This window comes from Bombina bombina, chromosome 2 (assembly GCF_027579735.1).
Source record: "Bombina bombina isolate aBomBom1 chromosome 2, aBomBom1.pri, whole genome shotgun sequence".
NCBI classification, from domain to species: domain Eukaryota; kingdom Metazoa; phylum Chordata; class Amphibia; order Anura; family Bombinatoridae; genus Bombina; species Bombina bombina.
In genome coordinates this window covers 620,916,252-620,934,153 of record NC_069500.1, presented here as the reverse complement: position 1 = coordinate 620,934,153, position 17,902 = coordinate 620,916,252, and the positions used below count along the sequence as shown (strand labels likewise).

Genomic DNA, 17,902 nt, shown 5'->3' with positions numbered 1-17,902 from the left:
CATGTTAAATTAAAAAAAACTACAGCACAACTCCCAACTAATACTTTGTGGAAGCACCTTTTGCATTTATTACAGCAGCAAGTCTTTGTGAATAAGTCCCTCTATTAACTTTGCAAATCTAGACTTTTTTTGCAAAAAAAGTTCTAATTCCTTCAAATTGTGAGGGGATCTCTTGTGAACAGCTTTCTTTAGTTCAGTCCACAGGTTTTCGATAGGATTGTAAGATATTTGGAGCTATTCATTTTTGATCTATCTTGAAAAGATCCCCTAACCCAGCTGAAGAGAAACAGCCCAAAAGCATGATGCTACCATCACCATGCTTCAAAATCGGTATGGTGTTTCTTGGATGTTGAGCTTTATTGGCTTTGAGCCAAACATATTTTTTTCAATTTAGGCTGAAAAGTTCAACCTTTGTCTCGTCAGACCATAGCACATTTTCCCACATGGTTTGGGGTGACTGAATCAATTGTTTTGCATAATTTTTAAAGGCTTGGATGTTCCTTTTTGTAAGAAAGGGTTTCCATCTTGCCAACCTACTCCATAGCCCAGACGTGCAGAATACGAGAGATGTGGTCACACCAAGTAGTGACCGGTACCTGACAGAAATTCCTGTAGCTCCTTCAGTGTTGCTGTTGGCCTCCTGATAGCCTCCCTGATAAGTTTTCTTCTCGTCCTCTCATCAACGTTGGAGGGTTGTCCTGATCTATGCAATGTCTCTGTGGTGTCACATTTTTCCAATTGTTAATGATGGTTTTGACAGTGCTCCATCCTTTGCCTTTGATATTCTTTTATATCCCTCTCCTGATTGGTACATTTCAACAATTTAGCTCTCACATTTTCGTTGGCTACTCTTTGCTGACCATGGCTCTTCCAGTAGGATGCAACTCCAAGCATTCAAGCAAATCCAGCAGCTGACTTAAATCTGGGTTTAATCAGAATCACTTTAATTGATAGCAGTTGTATGCTATATACCTACAGGCATGGGGTTGTTATTTCTCTTGTTTAGAGGGGAATTGCCTGGTATTTTGGGGGTAGACTGACCTTGTTAGGTGGAATCAAATTTGATATACTTCAGGAAAGTTCTCATCTGTGAAAAGCACAACTGGGCTAAACATAAAAAACATTAAAAACCACCACAGACACTGTAATGCAGTCCACGCAAATACAATAATGTTTATTATGTTATATGACTGTAACGTGTTTTGGGAGAAGTGCTATATAATAAGTTTTGCCTTTGCCTAACTTTATAGTGCAGCAAAAGGGGGTCCAACCTGGTACTAGCAAGGTGTACTTAATAAAGTGGCCGGTGAGTGTATATGTTCCTAATTTTCTAGTTGATTTTTTTTTCCAGGACTTTTGTTTTTTGGAAGATCACATTACAAATGGAAAAAGCTTGAAATTTATATTATTATGTCTGTCTTTACATTTAGAAACCCTGCACTTTCATAAGGGTGTGTAGACTTTTATTATGCTGGTGAGAGTCCATGATTCCTTACTGTTGGGAATTCCCCTTCTAGCCACCAGGAGGAGACGAAAACCCCCCACACCAGAACTTTAAACATCCCTCCTACTTCCCTTTCCCTCCCAGTAGCTCTTTGCCTCGTCAAGGAGGAGGCAAGGATACAGGTGTTTAGGATTTATTGAAGAATTTCAGGTATATTAATCCCAATTTTTCCGTCAATGGATAGTTCCTGGAAAAGAGGGACATAGGAGAGTACTTGACTGTGCAAAGTAAATCTCCTTGCGGGAGTTATGGTAACAAGCCTGCCATGGGCATTGCTAGGAAGTTCCTTTAGCCTCCTCTTGTTAGGCCATATATATGTACACCCTCAGTATATCCTCTAATGTTAGTTACAGTACAGGATGGGCTCTCTACTGTATCCTTAAGACTAGTTGCTGGGCAAGATTATTGGAGGGACATTATTTAGATAAGTACCTGCATGTCTCAGAGCCCACAGGCTATCAATAGGTACATGCACTCATGTACATCATAGCCAAGTCAGAGCAGCATAGCATATAAGCAGCTACCAGACTAAAGCACACAGTAGCTATAAGCACTGCAAGAACCATCAGAGTACAGATCTGTAATACATTTTTTAATCAGCTGGATTACTAGCCTATTATACTGGGGGCAACATTTCTCCAGTGAAGGGTTTCTGCACATTTTTACCTTGCCAATGCAGTGGATTCACTTATTTACCTTAGGGTTTTAAGAGACATGATTTACTTTATTTATATACGTATTCACGTAGACCTGGGTGGCTTATTCTGTGGGGTAGTTTTTACATGCTGCGGCCCTTTAAATTAAAATTCTGCTTGGAAAGGCACTTTTAATATGTTTCCTTCGGTATGCAAACCTACTCAGGAGCGCTATGATGGCCAGAGTCCATTCGTAATGCCCGGAGCTAGATCGGTCAAAGCGCAAGATCAGGAAGGAGACCGTTAAAGATTTTCCTGCACCGCATCAGTTTGGGCGCACTACCCACATCTTCCTGTCACTTTTCCTCACTGTCATATTGCGCACAGATGGTCTCCTCTGTAATATAAACCTGGTACTAGAGGTGCTAAGCTGCAACCCTATTCCATGAGCAGGAGGGCAATTAATGTTTATTTGGTGGTGGATAATAATTGCACTATACATTTTTTGGACTATTACTATTGAAATATAGTAAGTTTTTTTATTTATTTTTTTATATTATACTATTATACATTGGTTAGCCTAACGTTTGCAGTACCTAACTCTAAGATACCTTGTACTGTTCTTTTTCACTTCTGTTAGTCCTCTGACAGAGATACTACCCAAATTGTCACAAGGCATTTTTATTGTATAGTGTGGCTAGTTTACTTACTGCTTTGATTTCTTGTACTATTACAAGCATTTCATGGAGCAAACTGGAACTGGCTCTGCTGGGTTAGACCCACTAGAGGACAGATCAACTGATTTGCTTTCCCAACAAACAAATGTATGCTTTGCAAATTCTAGCTCAACTTTGCAGTACTTGCCTAAGTTCTGTTTTAAATCTCAATTGTCTACTTCTAATTCTGTAAATACAGTATGTCTTCCGCCTGTGTATACTATGCAGGATGGAGTTACTAAATTTTTCCTTAGACTTTGAGTCATTTAAAGTCCACTATTTCGGAAGTTATGGTGTTTATGCTGCCTTCAAGCTTAAATATATTTCTTCAAGTTCCTCCACTGGGGAGAGGTATCCACTGTTCCTTTGGCTACCAAGCAAGTTCAGTTATCTCACTCTGACACATTTTCTTCCCTTTCTGAGGGAGAATTGTCTTCTGAACTATCCTCCACTTCTGATTAGGAATTGGAGGAGTTTACCTTTGAACTAGAGCATCTACGTTCATTACTTAAGGAAGTTTTGAAGATTACATGGGTCCAGGACCCTAAGCTGTCTGCGATTATGCCTTTAAAACAATTAAATAGAATCTTCAGACCTAAAGCTAATTCATTTGAAGTTTTTCCAGTCCCTGTTCTGCTCAGTGCATGAAGGTAGTGGTTGTGATGGTGGCAACATCAAATACTTTTCCGTTTTTCACATTTTCATTTGCATCCACTCCAACTATACATGTTAAGGCAGTGGAATAGAGATCACTCCAACCTGTCCCAACTAATTAATTTAGACTCGTTAGTCGGACAATCTCTGTCTTGGTGTATACCCACTATTCGGTGTCTCAGCGGATGGTTTTCTTGTGTCCATCATGGGAATTGATCACCACGGACGCCAGTTTGTCAGGTTGGGGGGGGGGGGGGTGTCTGCGGCTCTTGCTGATTTCAGGAAGTTTTGTTGCCTCACGAAGGGCAATGGTTTCCTCAACCAGAAGATCTTCAATCAGTTGGTACACTGTTGGGGACTCCTAGAGATAGCCCTAATGGCGTCATTTGAACCACAAACTCCCTAGATATGGATTGATGGTGAGAGATCCTCTGGCGGAATTGACAGATGCTGTAGCAGTTCCTTAGTCTTACCATCTAGTTTAGCTTTTTTTCCATTAATTGTTCTTCTCCCAAGGGTAATTGTTAGGATCAAGTTAGAGCAAATTTCTGCAATATTAATAGCTAATGCATGGTAGATCTGGTTCAGATGTCCAGCTTTCCTCTGTGGCATCTTCTACAACGTCCAAATCTGTTATCTCAAGATCCATTCTTTTCTCAAAACCTTCAAACTCGGTTTGACTGCTTGGAGATTGAACGTTTTATTTTTTTTCTTTAAGCTTGTTACCAGAAAGATTTACCACTATGTGTGGAAGGTGTACCTATATTGGTGTTCGGATCGAAGATATACTACTGTACATGGCATTCTGTAAGAGTTCCTCATATCTTATTCCTTGTACATGGCATTCTGTAAGAATTCCTCATATCTTATTCCTTCCGGATGGCCTCTACAAAAGTTTATCGGCCAGTATTCTTAGGGGTCACATTTCTGCAACTTCTTGTTCTATTGGATAGGAAACTTCCTCGTCTTCCTGATATTCAGGCATTTATTCAGGCCTTGGTTAGAAACAGACCTGTTATTAAGCCTATTTCTCCTTCATGAAGTTTGAATTTGGTTCTCAGAGTTCTCCATTTGATATTCAGTTGTTATTTGGAAGGTTCTGTTTTTGTTAGCTATTTCCTCAGCTAGGAGAGTTTTTGAATTGTCATCTCTCTCTTGTGAGCCACCATACCCAGTTTGTCGTCGGGAAGTAGCAGTGTTAAAAACTTTGTACTGTGTTCTACCTAAGGTAGCATCTTCAGGGAATATTAACCTGGAAATTATGGACCCTTGTTATGTCCTCATATAAAATCTTCAAAGGTAAGGTTATAACATAATCTGGATGTGGGTAGAGCATTGAAATTCTATTTACAGGGTACTAGGGACTTTTGTCAGTCTTCAAGTTTGTTTCGTTTCAGGTAAATGTAAGGGTCAGAAGGCCACTTCTGTTTTTTAGATTCATCGTTAAAGAGTTTGTTTCACAGAGCTTCCTTGAAGGCGGGACGATAGCCGTCCTTAAAAAAATTACAGCTCATTCAACTTGTTTTGTTTCTACTTCTTGGGTTTTCAAGAATGAGTCTTCAGTGGAGAAAATTTGCAAGATTACAATTTGATTTTCTCTGCATAATTTCATCAAATTTTATAATTTTGATGTGTTTGCCTCGAGCTTTTGTACTGCCATCTTTTTGTCCCACACATTTTTTTTGTGGATTTCACAGCTTGGGTATTGGTTCCCAACAGTAAGGAATTGTGGACTCTCACCACCATAAGAAAGAAAATCTATGCTATTCTTACCTGATGATAAATTCCTTTCTTTCTTGGTGGTGAGAGTCCAAAAACTTTTTATGTAGTTGGTGGCAGTTATAGTTTGTAGTAAATATAAATATATATAGAAGATTTCTTTGTATATGAAACTACTATTTGCTGAAGTTAGCGCTGTTTCTTTTTGCTAAAACAATATATATATATATACTGTATGTATGTGTGTGTTTTATGTACACATAAAATTAGACATGTGCATTTGTTTTATTCATAGTAAAATTAATGCCCAATTTCGCCATTTTACTACGAATATATTTGCCATATACTTTACTATTTATATAAATTATAAACATGTGCATTAATGTTATTGTTTGTTGGAAAACCTGCACATTATATAAGCAAGACCAAGTGTAATTGTTTGCTTTGTTTTATGATAGGACCAAGTCACATGACATTTTATGTGCGCCCACATAAAGGAACTGTGCTGTCCAGTTGGTCCCTGGGAGATGGAATCCCAGTAGAAAGTAATGGAGGGGACTATTTTGTATATTATTCCCATGGACTACAATCCCCATCTTGGCAGTTCTGGATTGAAGTGAAGGTAAACTGGCAAAAGATTACAGCTTCTTTAAAGAGATATGGAATTCAACATTAAACAGTATTAGTTTTTGATATGATTATCTGCTATATATATAACATCATTACAAACATTGTTTCAAACACAGCTGCCATATAGCGCTCAAAGGCACATGCATGCTCCTAAGCCTGCCTATGCTCACATGAAGTGGAGACAACAAAGGATACCTTGAGGAACTTTTCTCCCTCAGGACAAGAAAAATAAAACAAAACAAATAGTCGTTTATAGTTCCTTTTGTCAATATAGTAACCGAAAATCTTCCTCCTCAGTACAGTGGCCTAAATCTTCCCATTCTTCCTGGAAGTTTAATCCAGTTGGAACAAAAATAGTAACATAGTAGATGAAGTTGAAAAAAGACAGAAGTCTATCTTATTATACTTATAATAAAAGCTCCAGTTCAGCTTAAATGAATCCCATTAAAAAGGTTACCCATTTAACACAAGCAATCATATCCCTGAATTCTGTTTCTAGCCAGAAGTGTATCTAAACCATTCTTAAATGTACCTAAGGTATTGGCATTTACTGATTCCTTAAGTAATGAGATCCACAATTTGATTACTCTTACATTGAAAAAACATTTTACGTTCCTGGAGATTAAATCTCCTTTACTCCAGCCTTAAATTTTAACCACTTGTCACAAACAATTTTCTTTGAATAAACAGAGCTTCCGTCATCTCTGTAAAATATTCATATATCATGTTGGGTTAGCGCACTTGAGAAAATGCGATCGGGTTGTTGACTTGTTGGTTTTGTTAGCTTTCCCCCCCACTTTTCATGCTCCATTAAAGTCTATGGGGGAATCCGTTAGCGTGGTTGCAATATTCGGCTTTTTGCATGCGTTAGGTTAGCACTTGTGTGAAAACTTTTTACTTTCAACTTCTAATACGCCCGCTACCCGACACGCGCAAAAAGCTTACTATCCACTTGTAATATAGCCCTAGATGAGCAGAGTGGTTGGCAAGTTTTTTTTTTTTGTTTTGTTTTTTCATTCTCTGTAATCGTTAACATTGTATTTTAATTTATTTCAGGGCTCAAGTGAAGACACTGATGGGCAGGTCACAGTTGCAATTGCCTCACACTTTTTCTTTGGAGAAAACAAACATTCCCCTGAACTTGATTCACTACAGATGAAATTCCCAGAGTGGAGTTTTCCATCTAGCTGGGTGTGCACCTATGATCTCTATGTCTACTAATAATGTCTTACTTGAATAAGTTTAGGGTTGCACATTCATGACAATGTGGATAGATTTTACTATCAAATCAATGCTGGGAATGTCAGGAAAAAATAAATTACAAAACCATGAAAAATAACTTTACAGGCAATAAGCAATAATCTGCTATGTGTTAGGTCATCGGGACCTTTATGGTCTGGCGTTGAGAGTACATGCAGTCATCTGCACTGTAATTAGAGACATTTAAACTAGTTTGTATATGGGCCTAATAAATATCAACAGTACCCTTTACATGGTTAAAGATCTGCAAAGTGTGAATGTTTTAAAAGTATAAAAAGATACACCCCTTGGAAAATCTTGAATATCCATTACTACTCTTATTTACTGTAACCAATCAGAAGTGATATGTAAATGAGCTTCTGCACCGCTCCAACCAGAGCCTGTGAATCTCTGTAGCCTTGCAATAAATACTGAAGAACTCAGGCAAAATGTAACATATTTAAGTGTTGACATATGCACTATAGAACACAAAATAAAATAAATAATGAATGTATTTTACATTTTTACTATGCTTAAAGGGACATTGTACTGTAAAATTGGATTCCCCTTAATGTATTTCCAATGACTTGTTGCATGCTGCAGAATAGAAAATGTATGGGACATCACTCATTTAGATTTATTTTTGTATATGAAATAGCTGTTTGCTGATTGAAGCCTCAATCTATTGTGCTCAAGAACATGCCCATATAAATGGACTGAGCCTGCAGAAATAGAGGACCACTTAATCTTATCTATCTCTCTATAGATTAAGGCCTCTTTATCTTGGCTCTCTATATACAAAATGGACAATACTTAGAAAGAACTATAGAAAGGGAAAACATTGTTACCTATTTATTCCACCCCTACCTGGAACCTGTTTACATAGTTTTTCTATGGAGAATATTAAAGTATTTATTTTCAGTATAAGTAGTGGTTTCTGCTGGCAAAATAGGCTATTTTAAATGACAATACACAAGTTGAGGATCTGTTATACTGTAAACAGTTTGATACAGACCAGTGTGTAAAACAGATTACTAGAAACATGTACAGTGCAATGTCCCTTTAAACACTTTTATAAACCTTTATGAGTAAGGAAAGCAATATTTATCTCAGATTACGTTTTAATCTTGCATAGTATTTATTTCACTGGTGCCTCAAGCTATTCGCATCTTTGCAATGTTTTGTTTTATATTTTTTGTCAGTTTTAAAGAGCTTGTGTCCTGAGCGCAAGTTCTCTTTGCTCTCAGTTTAAAAAAAAAAATCTGATTTCTGTTTAAATTATTAAGACAGATACTTGAAATTGTAGAACTAACCAATCATAAATGTTATTTTTCTTGTAAATTGTGCAAAGCATTGGTGTTAGACCTTCCAGTTATAAGTTTGGAGAGCGTTGCGCCACAGAGATAATGTAATGTACTGAATTTAGCATGTACAGAATTAATTGGTTTAATTAACTTTATGAAGCCTCAATTAAAAATACTCTGAGTTTTTGTTTTTTAACTATGAAGAGTGAGAGGTTAATGAAATGCTGTAGCTGTACTTTTTTATTTGCTTATGCTGCCTTTATCATATTATGCTTTAACCATCTGTGCTAAGGCATATTTAGTAGTAATGAATGTGACCTTCTTTATTTTTGTTTAAAACTCTTAAAACAGTCTTTGAAATAATTTTGATAATTTTGTTAAAATAATTTGTAAAATCTCATCATTTTCTGGACCAATCTCGTTACTGTAAACTATAAGATCATGTTGTTTGATAAAATGTTCTTGAACTATGCTTGGTTTTTATCTGTTCTTTATTTATTATAAAATGAATTGCCCTGCTGCCCCTTCCACATCTCCACATTGTTGTTAACATCGTTTTGTGTTTTATATATATATATATATATATATATATATATATATATATATATATATACACACATACATGCATACATATATACATACAGTGTGTGTGTGTGTGTATATATATATATATATATATATATATAAGGCCAAGTGTGTTTGTCCGAAACTGTCATGTGCAGTAGAGACGGCACAGGACAATCACACCTGGCCTTACCTTATCTGCTGTTCGCGGCACGGTGCGGTGAAAGTGAGCGGACATGGGCAGGGTCGTGGTTGGGCGTAATGGGCGGGGGCGGGCCGGGCGCGGTCGGCGCGAGAGAGGGGAGAGAGAAAGAGAGGGGGAGAGACAAAAAGAGATGGGAGAGTGCTAAAGAGAGGGGAAGAGAGAGCAAAAGAGTGGAGGGAGAGAGAGCAAAGTAGAGGGAAAAGAGCAAAATGGAGGGAAGAGAGAGCAAAAGAGAGAGAGCAAAAGAGAGGGGGGGAGATGGGGAGAGAGAGCAAAAGAGAGGGGGGAGAAAGGGGAGAGAGAGAGCAAAAGAGGGGGGAGAGAGCACAAAAGAGAGGGGAGAGAGAGCGCAAAAGAGAAGGGGGGAGAGAGAGCGCAAAAGAGAGGTGGGAGAGCGCAAAAGAGAAGGGGGAGGGGGAGAGAGCGCAAGAGAGTGAGCGCAAAAGAGAGGGGAGAGAGCGCAAAAGAGGGGGAGAGAGAGAGCGCAAAAGATAGGGGGAGAGAGCGCAAGAGAGAGCACAAAAGAGGGGGGGAGAGCGCAAAAGAGGGGAAAAGAGCGCAAAAGAGAGGGGGGAGAGAGCGAAAGAGAGAGAGCGCAAAAGAGAGGGGGGAGTGCAAAAGAGGGGGAGAGAGAGAGCGCAAAAGAGAGGGGGGAGAGAGCAAAAGGGAGGGGGGAGAGCAAAAGAAAGGGTAGAAAGAGCAAAAGAGAGAGCAAAAGAGAGGGGGGGGAGAGAGAGCGCAAAAGAGAAGGGGGAGAGAGAGCGCAAAAGAGAGATGGCACAGGACAATCACACCTGGACTTATCTGCTGTTCGCGGCACGTTGCGGTGAAAGTGGGCGGACATGGGCAGGGTCGGGCGGGGGCGGGCCGGGCACGGGCGGCGCGAGAGAGGGGAGAGAGATAGAAAGAGAGGGGGAGAGACAAAAAGAGATGGGAAAGTGCTAAAGAGAGGGGGGGAAGTGCTAAAGAGAGGGGAAGAGAGAGCAAAAGAGAGGAGGGAGAGAGAGCAAAGTAGAGGGGAAAGAGCAAAATAGGGGGAAGAGAGAGAAAATAAGACGGGGAAAGAGAGCAAAAGAGAGGGGGAGAGAGCAAAAGAAGAGGGGGGGATATGGGGGAGAGAGAGCAAAAGAGAGGGAAGAGAGAGATGGAGAGAGAGCAAAAGAGAGGGGAGGGGGGAGCGCAAAAGAGGGGGGGGAGAGAGAGAGCGCAAAAGAGAGGGTGGAGAGAGGGAGCAAAAGAGAGGGGGAGATAGAGCAAAAGAGAGGGGGAGAGAGCGCAAAGTAGAGGGGAAAGAGCAAAATAGAGGGAAGAAAGAGAAAATAAGAGGGGGAAAGAGAGCAAAAGAGAGGGGGAGAGAGCAAAAGAAGAGAGGGGGAGATGGGGGGAGAGTGAGCAAAAGAGAGGGGGAGAGAGCGCAAAAGAGAGGGGAGAGAGAGCGCAAAAGAGAAAGAGGGAGAGAGCGCAAAAGAGAGGGAGGAGAGCGCAAAAGAGAGGGGGAGAGCGCAAATGAGAAGGGGGGGAGCGCAAAAGAGAGGGGGAGAGAGAGAGCGCAAAAGAGAGGCGGGAGAGAGAGTGCAAAAGAGGGGGGAGAGAGCGCAAAAGAGAGGGGGAGAGAGAGCGCAAAAGAGAGGAGGGAGAGAGAGCGCAAACGAGCGGAGGGGGAGAGAGCGCAAAAGAGAGGGGAGAGAGCACAAAAGGGAGGGGGGGAGAGCGCAAAAGAGAGGGGGAGAGAGAGCGCAAAAGAGAAGGGGGAGAGAGAGCGCAAAAGAGAGGAGGGAGAGAGCAAAAGAGAGGGAGCAAAAGAAAGGGTAGAAAGAGCAAAAGAGAAAGGGGAGGGGGAGAGAGAGTGCGCAAAAGAGAGGGGGGAGAGAGCGCGCAAAAGAGAGGGGGGGAGAGAGAGAGAGCGCAAAAGATAGGGGAGAGAGCATAAAAGAGAGGGGGGGAGAGAGCGCAAAAGAGAGGGGATGAGAGCGCAAAAGAGAGGGGGGAGAGAAAGCAAAAGAGAGGGTGAAGAGAGGGAGCAAAAAAAAGGGTAGAAAGAGCAAAAGAGAGGGGGGAGAGAGTGCAAAAGAGAGGTGGAGCAAGAGAGAGCGCAAAAGAGAGGGGAGGGAGAGAGAGCAAAAGAGAGGGGGAGGGATTTAGAGCAAGGGGTGGGACCGCTGTACTGCAAAAAATGGCCCGTGTAAACGGGCTTTAGGACTAGTGTGTGTGTGTGTGTGTGTGTGTGTGTATATATATATATATATATATATATATATATATATATATATCCGTCCCAAGAACATAGGCACTTACTGGTCTTTTAGATATGATCCATTTATTAATCCATAAGCAAGTTATATTAACATGACGTTTCAGTACGAAACGTAAGCTGGAGACCGCATGTTTCTGTTGAAGGCAGTGCCTTGCTACTGGCTGATCAGATTCACCAGTGCGGAGGGCCTCCCGTATCGCACATCGATGATTCGCCATGCGCTCACGAAAAGTTGTTACAGTTTTGCCAATATAGACACTGGAACATGGACAAATGATCATATACACTACATAGGTGCTGGTGCATGTTAAACGATGCCTGATATCGAACCTATGGTTCTTATGAGGATGCTGGAAAGAGTTGCTCCTAAACATACCATTGCAAGTGACCAATATATCCCTTAGATTGCTTGTTCTTCTGTATGCTATTCTGGGGGCAGAAATCCTCTCAAATGGTAGCGTGGGATCACAGCTTACTGCTGGCCAATGTTTCCGGACCGCTTTGGTAAGATGTCTTGTGCTTGGTGTATATGTAATCACCATATTGATCTGTTCAGGGTCAGATTGTACTGAACGTTTCCACGCTACCATTTGAGAGGATTTCTGCCCCCAGAATAGCATACAGAAGAACAAGCAATCTAAGGGATATATTGGTCAAATCAGACCCGGTGAAACATTATAAGAAGGAGTCTTTGCTTAAACCCACCAAGATGGGCTGTTTTCCCTGCTTGGGATGTGTCACTTGCAATGGTATGCTTAGGGGCAACTCTTTCCAGCATCCTCATAACAACCATAGGTTCGATATCAGGCATCGTTTAACATGCACCAGCACCTATGTAGTGTATATGATCATTTGTCCATGTTCCAGTGTCTATATTGGCAAAACTGTAACAACTTTTCGTGAGCGCATGGCGAATCATCGATGTGCGATACGGGAAGCCCTCCGCACTGGTGAATCTGATCAGCCAGTAGCAAGGCACTGCCTTCAACATAAACATGCGGTCTCCAGTTTACACACGATGCTGATTGATCATATACCCCCCTATCAAGAGATGGTGACAGAGGAAATCTCCTGCTTCAGTGTGAAACCAAGTGGATCTACAGATTGAATACCATCTTTCCTCATGGCCTAAACACCTCTCTGGACTTTAGTCCTTTCTATTGAAATGGCACACACTGATATAACAATAAATCTATAGTCATCTTCAGCTAACAATACTAAACTGACTATATGGATAATAATATGGTTAACAATGGCTCTCACATTGGTTCCTATGTTTCTACCATATGATAGTTAGGCATGAATGTAAGTTGGTAGTTTTACCTTTAAATGTAATTAGACGCTGTCTCTCAGAAGTGATGATTTATCACCATATACAGGTCTATTACAGTTTTTAGGATTGACAGCAATGTTGTATTGATACACAGATATGTATATAACTAGGTTTTAAGATTCTTTCATTTTGTGATTTTCTTTGCATGCTGCGCTGTGATGTTAGTGATCGATCTTATATTACAGGTATATGGGTATTCTTTACTCTGATGTAGTATAATGGGATTTGGTTCACATTTTAGACACTCAGTGCTGCATGCGTGTGAAATTACAAAGTTGCACAGTGTAACACCTACGTTGCTGCATGTACCGTGTTTTGTTTACAAGTTGTTATGGCAACTTCGGCTCTACGATTTCACAGGGCGCACAGCTTAACGCGCCCTGATGATGTCAGACGCCGACTTCATCCACGGAGATTTGGCGGCATATGAGGTACACTAGGGGTATTTAGGTGGCGGTTTGGGGTAAGTTAGTTAGGAAGTTTTAATATTTATCTTTTTGCTACATTTGATAAAGGTACAACCAAGTACCGAAACGTCATGTTAATGTAACTTGCTTATGGATTAATAAATGGATCATATCTAAAAGACCAGTGAGTGCCTATGTTCTTGGGACGGATACACATTACTGATTTGTAGTGCACCTTGGCGGTTGGATCAAGTGAGATAGTGCTGTCCTTACCTTGGATTGTATATATATATACAGTCCAAGTTAAGGACAGCACAATCTTACTTATTCCAGCCGCCAAGTTGCACTACAAACCAAAATGTATTTTCTTCCCAAGAATGTAGGCACTCACTGGTCTTGTGAAAAAGTTCATTTATTGTTCCATAGAAAAAAAAGTTACATTAACATGACGTTAAATGTAGCATATTCAATCTTTGCTACATTTGATAAAGGTACAGGAATGTACCGAAACGTCATGTTTATGTAACTTTTTTTTCTATGGAACAATAAATGAACTTTTTCACAAGACCAGAGAGTGCCTACATTCTTGGGAAGAAAATACATTTTGGTTTGTAGTGCAACTTGGCGGCTGGAATAAGTAAGATTGTGCTGTCCTTAACTTGGACTGTATATATATATATATATATATATATATATACAATCCAAGGTAAGGACAGCACTATCTCACTTAATCCAACCGCCAAGGTGCACTACAAATCAGTAATGTGTATCCGTCCCAAGAACATAGGCACTCACTGGTCTTTTAGATATGATCCATTTATTAATCCATAAACAAGTTACATTAACATGACGTTTCGGTACTTGGTTGTACCTTTATCAAATGTAGCAAAAAGATAAATATTAAAACTTCCTAACTAACTTACCCCAAACCGCCACCTAAATACCCCTAGTGTACCTCATATGCCGCCAAATCTCTGTGGATGAAGTCGGCGTCTGACGTCATCAGGGCGCGTTAAGCTGTGCGCCCTGTGAAATCGTAGAGCCGAAGTTGCCATAGCAACTTGTAAACAAAACACGGTACATGCAGCAACGTAGGTGTTACACTGTGCAACTTTGTAATTTCACACGCATGCAGCACTGAGTGTCTAAAATGTGAACCAAATCCCATTATACTACATCAGAGTAAAGAATACCCATATACCTGTAATATAAGATCGATCACTAACATCACAGCGCAGCATGCAAAGAAAATCACAAAATGAAAGAATCTTAAAACCTAGTTATATACATATCTGTGTATCAATACAACATTGCTGTCAATCCTAAAAACTGTAATAGACCTGTATATGGTGATAAATCATCACTTCTGAGAGACAGCGTCTAATTACATTTAAAGGTAAAACTACCAACTTACATTCATGCCTAACTATCATATGGTAGAAACATAGGAACCAATGTGAGAGCCATTGTTAACCATATTATTATCCATATAGTCAGTTTAGTATTGTTAGCTGAAGATGACTATAGATTTATTGTTATATCAGTGTGTGCCATTTCAATAGAAAGGACTAAAGTCCAGAGAGGTGTTTAGGCCATGAGGAAAGATGGTGTTCAATCTGTAGATCCACTTGGTTTCACACTGAAGCAGGAGATTTCCTCTGTCACCATCTCTTGATAGGGGGGGTATATGATCAATCAGCATCGTGTGTAAACTGGAGACCGCATGTTTATGTTGAAGGCAGTGCCTTGCTACTGGCGGATCAGATTCACCAGTGCGGAGGGCTTCCCGTATCGCACATCGATGATTCGCCATGCGCTCACGAAAAGTTGTTACATTTTTGCCAATATAGACACTGGAACATGGACAAATGATCATATACACTACATAGGTGCTGGTGCATGTTAAACGATGCCTGATATCGAACCTATGGTTGTTATGAGGATGCTGGAAAGAGTTGCCCCTAAGCATACCATTGCAAGTGACACATCCCAAGCAGGGAAAACAGCCCATCTTGGTGGGTTTAAGCCAAGACTCCTTCTTATAATGTTTCACCGGGTCTGATTTGACCAATATATCCCTTAGATTGCTTGTTCTTCTGTATGCTATTCTGGGGGCAGAAATCCTCTCAAATGGTAGCGTGGAAACGTTCAGTACAATCTGACCCTGAACAGATCAATATGGTGATTACATATACACCAAGCACAAGACATCTTACCAAAGCGGTCCGGAAACATTGGCCAGCAGTAAGCTGTGATCCCACGCTACCATTTGAGAGGATTTCTGCCCCCAGAATAGCATACAGAAGAACAAGCAATCTAAGGGATATATTGGTCACTTGCAATGGTATGCTTAGGGGCAACTCTTTCCAGCATCCTCATAACAACCATAGGTTCGATATCAGGCATCGTTTAACATGCACCAGCACCTATGTAGTGTATATGATCATTTGTCCATGTTCCAGTGTCTATATTGGCAAAACTGTAACAACTTTTCGTGAGCGCATGGCGAATCATCGATGTGCGATACGGGAGGCCCTCCGCACTGGTGAATCTGATCAGCCAGTAGCAAGGCACTGCCTTCAACAGAAACATGCGGTCTCCAGTTTACACACGATGCTGATTGATCATATACCCCCCCTATCAAGAGATGGTGACAGAGGAAACCTCCTGCTTCAGTGTGAAACCAAGTGGATCTACAGATTGAACACCATCTTTCCTCATGGCCTAAACACCTCTCTGGACTTTAGTCCTTTCTATTGAAATGGCACACACTGATATAACAATAAATCTATAGTCATCTTCAGCTAACAATACTAAACTGACTATATGGATAATAATATGGTTAACAATGGCTCTCACATTGGTTCCTATGTTTCTACCATATGATAGTTAGGCATGAATGTAAGTTGGTAGTTTTACCTTTAAATGTAATTAGACACTGTCTCTCAGAAGTGATGATTTATCACCATATACAGGTCTATTACAGTTTTTAGGATTGACAGCAATGTTGTATTGATACACAGATATGTATATAACTAGGTTTTAAGATTCTTTCATTTTGTGATTTTCTTTGCATGCTGCGCTGTGATGTTAGTGATCGATCTTATATTACAGGTATATGGGTATTCTTTACTCTGATGTAGTATAATGGGATTTGGTTCACATTTTAGACACTCAGTGCTGCATGCGTGTGAAATTACAAAGTTGCACAGTGTAACACCTACGTTGCTGCATGTACCGTGTTTTGTTTACAAGTTGCTATGGCAACTTCGGCTCTACGATTTCACAGGGCGCACAGCTTAACGCGCCCTGATGATGTCAGACGCCGACTTCATCCACGGAGATTTGGCGGCATATGAGGTACACTAGGGGTATTTAGGTGGCGGTTTGGGGTAAGTTAGTTAGGAAGTTTTAATATTTATCTTTTTGCTACATTTGATAAAGGTACAACCAAGTACCGAAACGTCATGTTAATGTAACTTGCTTATGGATTAATAAATGGATCATATCTAAAAGACCAGTGAGTGCCTATGTTCTTGGGACGGATACACATTACTGATTTGTAGTGCACCTTGGCGGTTGGATCAAGTGAGATAGTGCTGTCCTTACCTTGGATTGTATATATATATATATATATATATATGTATACAGTCCAAGTTAAGGACAGCACAATCTTACTTATTCCAGCCGCCAAGTTGCACTACAAACCAAAATGTGTTTTCTTCCCAAGAATGTAGGCACTCACTGGTCTTGTGAAAAAGTTCATTTATTGTTTCATAGAAAAAAAAGTTACATTAACATGACGTTAAATGTAGCATATTCAATCTTTGCTACATTTGATAAAGGTACAGGAATGTACCGAAACGTCATGTTAATGTAACTTTTTTTTCTATGGAACAATAAATGAACTTTTTCACAAGACCAGTGAGTGCCTACGTTCTTGGGAAGAATATAAATATATATATATATATATATATACATGCATGCATACATACAGTGTGTGTGTGTGTATATATATATATATATATATATATATATATATATATATATATATACAGGTGGCCCTTGGTTTACGCCGGTTCAATTTGCGCTGTTTCAGAATAACAACCTTTTTTTTTCAGTCATGTGACCGCTATTGAAAAGCTTTGGAAAGCAATGCACTAATTAAAATAGCCAGTAGGTGGAGCTGTCCGCTTGTTTTGCAGCAAAGTTATGCAACTTAACAGGTCTGAAATTGATCTGTGTACACAGATCAAACCAGAACTATCAAGCAAAATTTAGCAGCCACTTCCCTGTTTTCTTCCTGTCCAGCAGCTTGAAGTGAGGGTGCCTAACTGCTTATTAATCACTGCAGATTGAAATGCATAGAATAGGTACAGACCCAATATTATCTAACATGCTAACAATGCAGAGAACTGATTGCAGAAAAATGCAAGTAAAAAAATGTTTTTGTTCATTAAACTTAGTTTGATGATGATGCAATCTGTTGTGTGATTATTTTATTAGGCGATGCTTAGCAAATGTTTTTGTTCATTTAACTTAGTTTGATGATGATACAATCTATATTATTAGGTTTATAATGCTGTTTAGCATTTAAAGTCTTCATTTCAAAGCTATGTATTATGTGTTACTTATGACAATTTTGAGAGGGGCCTTGAACCTAACCCCCTCACTTCCCATCGACTTACATTATAAACTGGGTTTCAATTTACAACGGATTCGATTTACAACCATTCCT

At 40.0% G+C, this 17,902-nt stretch overlaps 1 protein-coding gene across 1 annotated transcript in view; it reads left to right on the top strand.

Moving 5' to 3' along the window:
* Positions 1-8,873, top strand: part of ERMP1 (endoplasmic reticulum metallopeptidase 1) — a 189,739-nt gene extending 180,866 nt beyond the window's left edge. Inside the window, exons 14-15 of the mRNA XM_053702559.1 lie at positions 5,687-5,850; positions 6,915-8,873. Coding sequence (XP_053558534.1) covers positions 5,687-5,850; positions 6,915-7,079 — 329 coding nt within the window. The 3' untranslated portion in view covers positions 7,080-8,873. The remainder of the gene's footprint in view (positions 1-5,686; positions 5,851-6,914) is intronic.
* Positions 8,874-17,902: the final 9,029 nt, after the last annotated feature.